At 42.4% G+C, this 12,721-nt stretch overlaps 1 protein-coding gene and 3 non-coding genes across 4 annotated transcripts; all 4 read right to left on the bottom strand.

The window, feature by feature from the left end:
- Positions 1-27: 27 nt before the first annotated feature.
- polr1a (RNA polymerase I subunit A) lies at positions 28-12,634 on the bottom strand. The gene is made up of 37 exons (XM_037260531.1): positions 12,431-12,634; positions 12,043-12,151; positions 11,664-11,759; positions 10,763-10,912; positions 10,407-10,508; positions 10,159-10,244; positions 9,812-9,900; positions 9,561-9,644; positions 9,360-9,477; positions 9,143-9,284; positions 8,900-9,067; positions 8,504-8,626; positions 8,172-8,399; positions 7,959-8,066; positions 7,719-7,865; positions 7,280-7,471; positions 6,985-7,134; positions 6,702-6,885; positions 6,534-6,616; positions 5,923-6,081; positions 5,505-5,603; positions 5,257-5,409; positions 5,106-5,188; positions 4,854-5,019; positions 4,324-4,447; positions 4,136-4,230; positions 3,456-3,655; positions 3,156-3,323; positions 2,924-3,059; positions 2,629-2,789; positions 2,428-2,557; positions 2,222-2,329; positions 1,581-1,856; positions 1,196-1,396; positions 942-1,059; positions 699-863; positions 28-381 (listed from the first exon to the last, which is right to left on the bottom strand). The coding sequence occupies exons 1-37, from the start codon at positions 12,505-12,507 to the stop codon at positions 281-283; spliced, it is 5,079 nt and encodes a 1,692-aa protein (XP_037116426.1). The 5' UTR covers positions 12,508-12,634; the 3' UTR covers positions 28-280.
- LOC119129765 lies at positions 4,632-4,767 on the bottom strand. Its single transcript, XR_005099305.1, has one exon. It is a non-coding gene; the product is annotated as a small nucleolar RNA SNORA5 (small nucleolar RNA).
- LOC119129764 lies at positions 5,682-5,820 on the bottom strand. Its single transcript, XR_005099304.1, has one exon. It is a non-coding gene; the product is annotated as a small nucleolar RNA SNORA5 (small nucleolar RNA).
- Positions 6,279-6,416, bottom strand: LOC119129766. Its single transcript, XR_005099306.1, has one exon. It is a non-coding gene; the product is annotated as a small nucleolar RNA SNORA5 (small nucleolar RNA).
- Positions 12,635-12,721: the final 87 nt, after the last annotated feature.

Genomic DNA, 12,721 nt, shown 5'->3' on the forward strand with positions numbered 1-12,721 from the left:
CCCACATTTCAAAAAAAGTAGCATATATTTCAGACAAAACATACAGTATCTTTCAGAACACAATCTTGAGTAGAAACTATGCTGTACAAACTCATCTAGTAATTTGGACTAATAAAACATTTTTATAAATATATTTATCCAGATCCATTTACTTTCATCCAAAGACAGTGATGATACCCATGTCTCGTCCACTCCATGATAGGTGTGCGAGATTATTGTCACTGTCCAAGGAAAGTCATGACTCCAAAATGCCTACAATAAGTGTCCAAATCAGTCCCCTCTACTGCAGCGGTTGTTTGAGCTCAAAAAGTCCTGTTCCTCCTTTGACAACCTTCCCCACCACCAGGCAGGCTGATGGCGATACGAGTTGATCACTTGCGCCTGGAGGTGAAAAAAAACAAAACACATTCGGCGTGTTGCTGTTCTTTCTTGGTAATGTGCATCGATACGCAAAGCATGAATTGTGAACATGTATGGCTGGCAGAGGATTTTGCGAGGACATCTTGAGCAATAATCTGACAACATTTTCGTAACTGCAGACATGTCACACGGTGTTGAATTTCGGCATTTTTCTATTGCGCTGGAACACCTCCCAACCACAGCTGAACTGTGTCAAGAGTATATTTGGAATCATACAATGTACATTTTTGCTAACGTGAAGGCACCCTAACTATGTACTGCACCGCATGTCCTCTTACCCAGCATGGTAGCCTGTTTGAGGAATTTGTAGCTGGTCTCAAAAGTCATCTGCTGCAGTGGGGAGGGGTTGGACTTAAAGGCATGGCGGTTCAGTGGTTTATAGACCCCCTCAAAACACATGTAGTCTGCCACGAGTGACAAATGTCTGGGGTCCACCTGGATACCTGGAGGAAGATAGAAATAATAGTGAGCTGAGTGGTTGTGAACTTCGAGGGGGTCTTCTAGTGAGTGCATACGCATACCATAAACTGCAAAGACATCTTTGATTTCTTTCTCTATGACTTTGAAAGCTACTTCGATCCCGTAGGTTTGTGCCATGGCATGGACCTCGTTGGAATAGAGCCTGTTGACATCCAGGATCTGGAGGACGATACAGTCACAAAGATTGTCACCATAAGAAGGCAATGAGATCTTAGCAATTTGAATTCCTCTTCACAAGGATGATTGCTGAAAAGAATTGTCTGTTTTTCTCTTTCGGAATTCATTGTCCACATACATCGCTGTGCTCGAAGATTTTGTGCATGTTGATGCCCTCAGTGTTAAGAACCATCAGTTTTTCTCCAGTCTTGGTTGTGGTCTCATTCAGCAAGCATCGGGTCAGGCCCTTGGTTTCCACCATGATGGCGTTTTGGGCTAGTTTTGACACGACTGACGTCATGTCAAGGTACACTTTGCTCACTGGGAAAGCCACTTCCAACTGTCAACAAAAGGTGATATGGAACATTGTAAGGTCTAATGACATGATGGGTTCATTAGTACTACTGCAACTTTGATGCACTCATATTTGAAAATAGGCCTCCAGTTAATGAATGGAAGAGCCTCCAATATCAGTTTAGAGCGTGCAGAAAAGACAAGACTATCTTCACTTGATAAAAACTTACTTCACACCACAGTTCATGCTTGAGGTCATAGCAGTAGCCCTCTATTGCTGGGTTGGAATTCAGGACAAAGTTCACCCTCATCTGATCGGCAGACTCTTCTACTCCTCCACTTTCCGCTTGAGTCTTTTTCGCGGCTGTCGACTCCATTTTGGATTGTTTGGCACCACCCTCCGCTTCCTCTTGTGCTTCCTTTTGCGTCTCCTCTTCCTCCTGCGCCTCCTCTTCCTCCTCCACATCATCCTTATCCTCATTTTCCTCCGCGCTGTCATAATCGACCTAAAGACAAAGAGTCGAGCTGATTGCAGGTTCAGTGCAGGTTTTAAGTGGCAAATGATCTCTTGACGGTTTTACATGACTATTGAGGAATTCAATTCAATAAGAACACAATACGACACCAAGTTGTACTAAAATGCCAATTTTACAAAGACAATGCTAAGTTTGGATTGACAAATAGGGAAAAAAATAAGTGTTTATTACGTATTTTGCAATATTATTCAGAACGCCATATTTAGAGTACTGGGGGCATATACAACATATTGTAAAGAAAATGTTGGGGATATATGGAAGGAAAATTTTTTATTTCACCACAGAAATATCTTAAAATACTCTAATATACAGTACGTGTGCATTCGTCCTCTTACTTCCTCTTCTTGCTTGTCTTTCCTCTTGGCATCTGATGCGTCAGCGTCACCTTCATTCGCTTGGTCATCAACTATTTCTCTCTCCGCCACGTCCTCCCCATCATCCCCCTGACAACAGAAATATGGTAAGATGGAGAACAGATAACAGCAAGAAGTTAAAAAAAAAAAAAGAGAAAAATATGAGCAATATGTTTGTCAATCTGTACCCCTGGTGGCTCAGCCAATTCATCACCATCAATGTCTTTGTCTCTGAGGGTGGCCTTCTGGGTCCCCACAGCAATGGAGGCCAGCTTGGCAGTACGTTTGTCAATGGCTTGAAGCAAGAGGTAAAAAAATCTGAGGAAAGTGTCAGGAACAGAGTTAGGCGGTTTGAATCAGCACCGTCTTAAATGTTGTTAATGGTTCACCTAGTTTCCATGTAGTGGAGGATCTTGTGGGGTGAGAGCTGTTTGTCTTCAGCATAATGCTCAGGATGAAGAAAGTTGAAAGTGATTTTATAAGTCTGCATCCTCGACCGAGGGAGGCTCTCCATACGTACTGTCTCGACCACATCGATTTTCTGCAGTACCTGCTCTCACGCACAGCCAACAAAAGAAATGAGAACAAAGGGGGACAGGATAAACCATTAACATGATCGATTAGTGAAAAGTAAAAAGAAGGATTTCAGGTCTCCAACAACCAAACAAGATCATCCATTCCTACCTCGGCCAAGCAGACCCTTGTAAGTTGTCTGCGGAGTTTCTGAGCTCCCTTTAAGGCCTTCTTGCTGTTCAACACCGGAACACTCATCATAGGTGTCTTGATGTTGGAGCTGGCCACCATCAGGATCTCTCTCAGTCTGTCACACACACACACCACACAAAACCAACCATTACCAACATTTCCTCAAGCGCAGACATTGACTGCAATTGCAAGTCATGACATTTGATATTACCGAGGTATTCCCAGTGTGACATTCATCTCTCCTCTGCCAGCAAAGTGGAAGGTGTTGAGGGTCATTTGGGTGGAGGGTTCGCCAATGGACTGAGCTGCCAGCAGACCCACCGCTTCCCCTGGATCACATAGTGACCGCTGCCACTTGTAATGCAACAGTGGTCGAAGTCTGGAAACAAAATAAAAAAGGGCACTGAGACCAAGACAAGAGACCTCTGCAAAAGCCTAAAAATGGAATATGAATTAACTACACAAATAATTTTATCCTACAAATATCAAAAGACTGCTCACTATTAATTACCTGTCGGTATCCAAGCCCTGTGGACTCATCGTGTCTCGATTTTGCAAGTATTTCTCGGTGATGTCGTGAAAGCTTTCAGAAACAGATCCAAAGCTTATATCAGGCCTAAACATGGCCAGGCTGGGGTCAGGGCAGCGGGAGGACTTTTTTTTGTATTTTGATTGCCCATCTTCACCTAGAGCACGCCACTGTTCTATCAGCTGGAGAAAGAAAACAGTGCCAATGAAAAGGTGTTAATATGATTACAGTGATCCCTCGTTTATTGCTGATAATTGGTTCGAAGATCTCCCGCCGCGATGGGTGAAAATCTGCGATGATATTTCTTTACGATATCCGCACAAGACTTTCCTAATTTTATTTTTTTTAATTTTATTGTATTTTTAAAGACATTCTTGTATTTTTAAGCGTTAAAGTTAAACTGACTTTTAGAAACATTCTTTCGGGATTCAATAAACCTCACAAAGTCACAAAAAAAACGACAGTGAACGTGTCACGGCTTCGCTCTGCTCTCGCCGTGCTGGCTGACGTTGGTCCGCGGGGTGAGCATAGCCGCAAGCCCGAGGCCAATAGATGAAGCGCAAAGTGGCGAGGGATCACTGTACATTTACGGCCTTAACATGGACTGGGGGGACGGGACACACACACACACACACACACACACGAGGGAATGCCAGGAATACTTTTAGAACAGCCGCATCCCTCCCGCACACATTTACTCCGGCATCGGTCTGCTTCAGTTTCGCCAGCTTCTTTTGGGAAAACAATAGAAATGCTCCTATAACAGATGAAAAGAAAATTAGATGACTGTGGTCAATAGTGGTGGTGACTAAGCACAAGTAACATTTGAAATGTGGCATAAATGATGTACCTTTGCGAGGACAAGCCAACCCTCTTTTTGATTTCCAGCGTTGTATGGCTGAAAAATGTTTATTGGCACCTTGAGGGTCCACTCGTGCTAACACCCCGTCCAAGCCCTGCGACTTTCTGATTACCTACAGCGACAACAAAATGGTTATTATCTTTAAATTATACAAGAGTTTCAAAGTAATGGCTTGATCCAAATGACGTTATTCAGCATAGTGAAAAAAAATGATCAGAAAAGTCATTTATGCAAAAAGCTTTCAAACATTAGAAACCCCTCAAAAACTGGCATGAGCATTTATTTTTAGCTACAAAGACTGTGTGTAGTATAATTTATCCCCAATGGCCATATCAGAACACAGTGGGGCCAATCTACTACACGTTCACTGTGGCAGCCATTTTGGCCAGTGGCACACACTGAGGAGGATGCACTGAATTTGACAAGGCTGCCATTTTTTTTTTTAATGCTCACCCAGTTCTCGCAGAAACGTTTTCTTTGACTATGGGATACTTGCAACAACATTTCACAAGGTTTACCTCAAAGTTGTCCTCAATGAAGGGAAACTGCCTCGGCTGCAGGAACTTCGTCTTAGGGATATCAAGCCCATCTTCACCATACAAGAACTGGACTACAGATCCATCACTGTCCCTCACTGTCAGATCATACTGTACCACCAAACCCTCCAGATGCTTTATAATACACCTACGGAAGAAAAAAGGAAGATGAGATCAAATAAGAAGTGGGTGGAATCTTTTTCCACCATTTCTGCCACTCAATGATTGATTGACCTCTGCAAGTATCCTGATCTAGATGTTTTTACAGCAGTATCCACCAGTCCTTCTCTGCCTGCCATGCAATGGAAGAAAAATTCCTGATGGTAGAAACAATGAAATTAAGCTTTGACCAATCTTTCGTAAAAATAGGAGCTTGAAGACAAACCTGTGGTTTGATGCCTGTGAGGAACCTCCCAGTAACAAAACCTCCAGCAACGGGCGCTGGGTCATATGGTTGGAAACAAGGTAGCGATTTCCCAGAGGGCATCAGTGGAGGCCTACGACCCTCTAATTCAATCTGACCTAGTAGACACGAGATCTGAAACAAGAGTCAACCAAAGTAAGATGAATATTAAGACAGTGGAAGTCTATAAATGACAATTTCACCGAAAGGCGGAGAGTGGGGAAATGTACCTGCATGGTGTTGACGGTGGAACCCTTGGCACCTGACTGGACCATCAGTTGGAGGTTGTTGTCTGGGAAGGAGGTGTGAAGGCCAATTGGCATACACACCTACAAAAGACACAAGATAGACTCAATGGAATTATGGGACCCTGAGCCTGAAGATGTCATTTGCAACGTCACAAGTAATTTTGTGTGCAGCACGTATTTATCCCCACAGGCCATGGTTGGAGCTCAATAGGGCCCATGAGCTACACGTACGATGTAGCAGCCATTTTGGCCAGTAGCACTCACAGAGGCGGGTGCTACTGAATTTGACACGGCTGCAATAGTTGTTGCATACCCGTAACCGTGGCGATGCTAACAAAGTCAGTGTGACAACACGAACTGTATTACACAGTGATTGCAAACGCAAAACTTTAAACACCACCTTGTTAATGTCATTGTTGACTTGGTTGGCCACTTCTTTGAATTTGTGGTCAGCCATGCTAAAATCTCGCTGGTCCGGATTGAGATGAGCATCCTGCCATCGGCTCTTAGCCTCTGCTTCATCCACGTCGGGGGGAAGGTTGAATGCTGTCTGGAGGGCCTGAGGAATGGAGAAAACAAAATGTTACCACTGTGAAAGTTGAATGCTGCCTGGAGGGCCTGAGGAATGGAGAGGAAAAAAAGAAAATGTTACCCAAGTCAAAATTAAAGCCCCTCTATGAGAAAGACCGTTGTTGTTACCACCCTTGAAAACACATCAGCTTCGGCTACGATAAGGTTCCAGTTGGCGAATTTATTCTTTGTGTGTAGTACATGATTATGCCCAGAGGCCAGGGTGAAGCACAATGGGGCTCAACGAACTACACCTTCACTGTTGCAGCCATTTTGGCCAGTAGCATCCACCGAGGAGGATACACTGAATTTGACAAGGCTGCGTTATTTTACAACGCGCATTCTCGGTTTGCAGTTTGAGGACAGTTGATGACTAACCCTAACCCTGATGACAGTACGTAGATACGAAGCAAACGACAAGGTGTGGCTGCTTGAACTCACTCTTGTGCCAATTTTCAGAGATTCTTTGATAATCCTTTTCCTCTTTTTATTGGCACCTGGTTTCACCAGAATGTCCTCAACACCTAATAGAAAAACACATTGGCGGTAAATACGTATGTTCAAATATGGTGGTATGCCTGTGGGAAGAGGAAACACAATCTAATTTACCTAGAGTGAATCCTCTATATAACTGCAGGTAAGCAGTAAAGAGTCTGGCCAGACAGCTGAGCAGATTGCCGCTGGTCTCCCCTCCGTAAAGTTCGTAGCAACAATGGACCAGACCGTACGCAGAGGAGCCGTAGTGAGCTTTGTCCAGAACCCCCACTAACAACTCACCCTGACGGATCAGCACCTAAGAAATATAGAACAGTAAATTGTCAAATCTCATTTAACAACTTGATACCATGTTTACACTTCTGAGACCAACAAAAATGTGTACGTGTTTGTGCACCTGCGAGTCACACATGGTGTCAGGGTCATATCCAGGAGTCGCTCGTGGGGGAATTTGGATCCATGCTTTGCTGGGGATTTTTGATTTTCCAACCAGATTTAACGGTACGGCCTTTTTTGGAATAACATTGAGGAGGAGTGTGGACACCACCTATGAAGGGGAGAAGTAATTGGTTAAATCTACTCGCCGTAAAATTTAAGACAACCAGTTTTTTAATCTTTTAATTTCAGGATGCTTGTAATCTTGATGAAATCCATAATACAAAGTCAACCATCACGGGTATGACACTACATACCTGCTTTCCTGTCCAGAGTTTCTGTGGCTTGAGTATTGCGGGTCGGAGAAGTTTAACTCGCCCTTGTTTGTCAGTCAGTCCTCTGTACACAAGTTCGGTGTACTGATCTCTGGTGAAGAAACTGCCTCGAATTGTCATGCGTGCACCTGAAACCATGTGATCCTGAATCAGACCAGCCAAAGGTGTCCCATCCTGATGAAACAAAAAACAAACTAGTGAGAAGTATAAAAACCTATTTGGCGCCCTTCCCCTTCTTTTACTATTTATGACACTTAAATGTTTTGAAGCGTTACAAGGTTAACCATCCGAAACATTCAAGTGGGATGAATATGGGGGAAAAAAGGGATCTACATTTTTCCACACAAGGCAATTACATTAGAGCAAAATGGTTTGCTTAGTTTGTTTTTACTTAGGTGTGCTGTATGCATGTTGAATCTACCTTTGGCAAAAGATACTGTTGGTCGGTGCTGACTAACGTGTAGGCCTCAGCTCGACCGAGCTCGGTCTGTGGGAAGTGAGCATTCATCTCATCGCCATCAAAATCTGCATTGTAAGCTTTGCAGTTGGCGTAGTGGAGCCTCAGAACCTGTCATACAGAACAAGCGAAGCGATCTTATAGGACAATGAATATGAATCCTAAGGCTACGAGTGATTGAAACTGTTCAATCGACGTCCAGACCTTCTCTCCAGGCAAAATGCGTGCACGGTGAGCCTGTATTGACGGTCGGTGCAAGGTTGGCTGTCGGTTCAACAACAGAACATCTCCGTTCTTAATATGACGGTTCACCTTGAGACAAGACAGATGATTCGTTTTAGGGTCAAGTCATATTCATGTGGCGGATTGTCCAACAACAACAAGTGCAACCGTTGCAATTCCTTCGTATTGACTCACTATTTTCATTGGCATCTTGTGTGGACCCGGACAGGGCGTCAACAGCTGCTTGGCAACCGCTTCTCTTTGTGTAAAGCTGCTCGGTGACAAGAGAGTTCTCCTGCCGTCCTCACTCATCACCATCGTCGCACCGGGATGGACGTTTGGGCCATTCAGGACGGCCTGGCGAAGCTCCTTCACATTCCAAGGCGTGACAGGCTGCGGGTAGGTTAGTTTTGTGGCAAACACCTGCACAAACAGGACAAATTATAATTGTGGAGAAACGAGGACAACTGGTCACTTATGACTAATTTCCACCAAAGATGGATTCGCAAATATCGACTCAAGCATACCATGGGAAGTCCTATCTCATTGGTTCCAATGTACATGTCTGGACAGATGACAGATCGAGCTGCAAAATCAACTCTTTTGCCCATCATGTGTTTACGGAACAATCCATCCTTTTTCTCCAGAATCTACAAAGGAAAACCAGGACTGTCAATCATCTGGAAGGTGAAGTGGGAAAAAATAAAACGAGGATGCAGTCACCCCAATCTTCTGTTAGGGTTATGGGAAAAGATTGCAAAGTAAACAAAAAGAATACTGTAAAACAGCTAAATAAAATAAAAAATCTTATTTAGACAATTTTAAATGTTACTATTCCTCAAATTGGAGCTTTGGACATTTATTTTAAGTGACAGATTTTAGACAGTTTGTATTAAGACTTGGTAGTTGTTTGCAGGATGTACCTGTTTGATTCCTGGGTACTTTTGAGACATCATTTTGTCCATGTCACTGTCAAAGACAATGTTGATGTGTGTCTGAAGGCGAATCCACACGTTGTAGAGTTTATCTGTTAATGTCTTTCCAGGAATCTCTGAGAGAAAAGACCTGTCTTTCTCTTCAGTATCCTGAGACTGATCAAATAAGAGAAAGAACATTTCTTTCAAAAGAATTGGATTATTTCAACGCAAAGACAAAATCTTACTTACCTCAGCCTCCGGAGTACCTTTCTCAACAGCCATGAGAGAAAGCAGTTTTCTTACAACTGCACTGTCCTTCATCACTGCTTGCATGTTGACCGTCTGACCGTTGGTAAACATCTGGTCACCCAGTCGATTAGTTGGACGGTACCTCGAAGGAGTAGGAAAGACCCACATCTTCAAGCAAAACCACACTCAGCTTGTCATCAAAGGGGCTGTGTTGTACCTGCATGGCGGGACCACCATCAACTCCAGGAAGAAGAGATCCGGAGAGAAACCTTCTTCCGCTCCGTTTGACGCAGAGTTGTTCCTAACCCCATAAAACAGACACTTCAGGAAGAAACCTGGAAAGAAATGAGAATAGTTTGGTAAAACAATTCAATCTCACATTGAATTTAAAATTCACCCCCACATTCTGTTGCCTTACCTTCTTTCTTCCACAGCATGTTGACGTGTTCTCTAGCTGTGCTGGCAGTCATGTAGGCTTTGTCTCCACCCGTCATGTCCACTACTGAAAGGTCCAATCAAAATATTGGTATCTAGGTTCATGTCATCAAATAGCAACTGATTTGGGGTGAGAAGCAGCCATTAAAAGCAAACCAAGTATGGCTTAGAAAGTAGGAGATAGTTTGAAAGCGACCTAAGAATTACAAGAAAATGAGGGGAAAAAAAACTCACCATCACATTTGAGAATGCTTTGCGTGCCAGCGGGCATTGTGACGATCAGCTTGCTGTTGTGCTCGCTTCGGACGGCGAAGCGCTTGCTCCTGTTTGCACACAGTTGTCTTTCGTTTTAGTCATTAAGTTACGTAAACGACAATTAGATTACGAAAGTAATGCAAAACAAATCCCTACATAGTGACCCGCGAAAAGAATCATTCTTTTGAATTGGTAGGATAAACATCTCCATTCACCGCTTAACAGAAAAGTCACACATGATTAATATAAAAATGATCAAATGCTGCTCTTATTATAGTTGTCCAATACTGAAGTTAGTTAAGGTAAATCTTTGGTATAGTTATTACCTGCAGTGGGGACATTTCCGAGATTTCATGTGATTTTTCCAGAAATCAGTTATCAAAGTGTTTTTTCTTCCAACAATGTGTTTTATCTAGGGAAGAAAATGGCATATATAAAAAACAGAAACTGCCAAATTGGTTACAGTGTTATTCATGTGAATATACATTTATCACAACATAGTTTAAATGTTCATCCACCCATCCAAAATAATATCGAAACATATTATGTCCATAGAGTGAACGTGTTTACTGACCTGGTTGATCTTTCCTGAGCTTTCAGTTACGACTGAATCGGTGAACTCTTTCAACGCTGCTGCAATATCGTCACCAGTGACTTTGCCGTTCTTCTCTATAAACTAGCGTAACCAGAATAACAAAAACACTCTAAACAACCAATATAGACCTTTATTACATTTTTTAAAGAATAGTCTAAAAATGTTGAAGTCACATTCATATTCAAAAAAATATTTCAATTATGTTGTTTAGTTTTGTCTGTTAGATGTTTACCAGAAATATACAGTATATGTAGAATTAATGCAATTGATTGTGATTCATGAGGGTGAAATTAAATATGTTGCTGTATGTTACAAATATTAAGCTTAAAGCTCACCTGGTTGAGAAATTCCTCTATCTGGTAAACTTGCTGCATGGCTCCATGGTCCAATAACTTGAGTTGGTTCAATAGCAGGTGGACGGCTGCCCGTGGACATGTTAACATTTGGCACGTCAAACATGAACCACGGATCAACAGGTAGAGTTTCTGAAAATGAGCAAAACCACAGCAAAAACATGAGTGGAAAATAGAAAGAAGCAGGGCTCGGAAAATTTCAGAATCCCTAGTACTTCGGACGGGCACGCTTCAAGTTTTGGTAGGCCGAAATGAAACGAACTGGCCCATTTTTGGGTTTTTAATGTTGTAGTGCTAACACATTAAGCCTAATTAATATTGGAGCTTTTATTAACACAGAACAAAAAAACAATATTCTTGCAAATTAGAAAATGGCAGCTGTCTCATCTTCTTCAGACATTTCCTCTTGTGCCAGTCTCTTCTCTGCTCACTGTTTTTCCTAGTTTGTGTACAATATGTCTTGTGGCCTTTGTGCTCAACATGCAGAAATAAATTTCTGTCCCAGGACAAAATGATACGACTGATTCCCCATTTATGGAGATGTGCATAAGGTCATTCTGTGTTTCAGCCTGGAGACTTGTGCAGTATACCGTTTTCACACAGATCATGCAGGAAAATCCTCTCTCACAAATGGCTGTTGATGGACTTAGTGTCAGCATTAACTTTCTTTGTATGACCTTTGTATAAGATGTGTAGTTTGCTACCACGGTGTGCTGGAAGCCACATTTTTAGATGTAGTCCCGGTATGTCGGTCTAGTGATTTTGCAAGCCCTGAGAAGGATACATTTTATTGAGACTTTATAGGATAATTCCCAGCAGTGACAGTGTTAATCCAGTATAAAGTAAAGGTGCATTTGGCAAGTTGTGTGTGCATGATTCTTACATCGAAAAATAAAGGGTTGTACACAGGAAGTGGTAGCTCTACGTGTCCCAGGTGTCCTGGACAGTTGTTGAAGTCCTGGTGGCAAGTTGAGCATACCTGATGGAAGAAAACAACACAATCTCAAAGACTGCTTTATTGTGAATTTCTTCTCATGTCAAGACATACAAAGAGATCGGCAACTTGGTGGAAATGGTGCAATTGTGCATACAGCAGACAGTCAGTATAATAGCGCAAAAGTACAGGAGGAGGAGTCACAATATTTCAAATGCAATTCTCATTGTTGTTGGTCATACCCACAACATTGTCTGACTTAAACATTAACAGGAAGACATTGCTTCTTTGGTGTAAATAGTGAAAGAGAGCCTCAAACATATTTTACCTCCTTGTTGTCTGCTGGTCCCAGGGCCAAGTCATACAGGCCATTTGGGAGCACATTCCCGACTCCATCAAGCAACCTCGTGTTGGTGATCGTTTTTACACTCAACTTCCTAGACGAGACCAAAAATGACCAATTTACTCACAACAACATATGCCTGGCTGCTGGTGTATTTACTGATTTGGCTAGATCAATTTAATTGCACAGTTTAAACGTGAAGGTCAAAGGACAAGCGAAAGTTTCTTCCTACAAAAAAATAATAACAAAGTAGTGGCAATCAAACTTTAAAATAGATTAGTGACATATTGAAAGGGCGAAACCTCAAAAATGTCTTGTTTACGTCACGTTTTGGACGTAAACTTTAGCACGAAGCCGAAGCTAACAAACTCACCGTATCTCTTCGGCAGAGTACATGCCAAACGACATGCCCTCCAATCGCCGCCATGGCACGTCTTTTCTAAACAGCATATCGGATGATTATCCAGATTTAGTACGTTTACTTAGCTGAAATCATTGCTAGGTTTTCTGACCACATGTAACATAGAGCCGTGCACGACTTTCTCCCACGTGCTTTGAAGGGCCCACGGAACTGAAAAGAAAAGTAGGGAGGGGGGTGTTACATGTATGATTAAAATTGAAGACGTGTAATTGGAAAATCATAAAAAAGCATACAATGAAGAAT

This window comes from Syngnathus acus, chromosome 10 (genome assembly GCF_901709675.1).
Source record: "Syngnathus acus chromosome 10, fSynAcu1.2, whole genome shotgun sequence".
Taxonomy (NCBI): Eukaryota; Metazoa; Chordata; class Actinopteri; order Syngnathiformes; family Syngnathidae; genus Syngnathus; species Syngnathus acus.

Bases quoted from the DNA above. Each gene is read 5' to 3' on its own strand.
- polr1a (XM_037260531.1), bottom strand. From the start codon at position 12,507: ATGCTGTTTAGAAAAGACGTGCCATGGCGGCGATTGGAGGGCATGTCG. The intron at 4,231-4,323 runs GTACATCATTTA...CATCTGTTATAG, and splicing joins GTTGGCTTGTCCTCGCAAAG to GAGCATTTCTATTGTTTTCC. The intron at 2,558-2,628 runs GTGAACCATTAA...CACTTTCCTCAG, and splicing joins CTCCACTACATGGAAACTAG to ATTTTTTTACCTCTTGCTTC.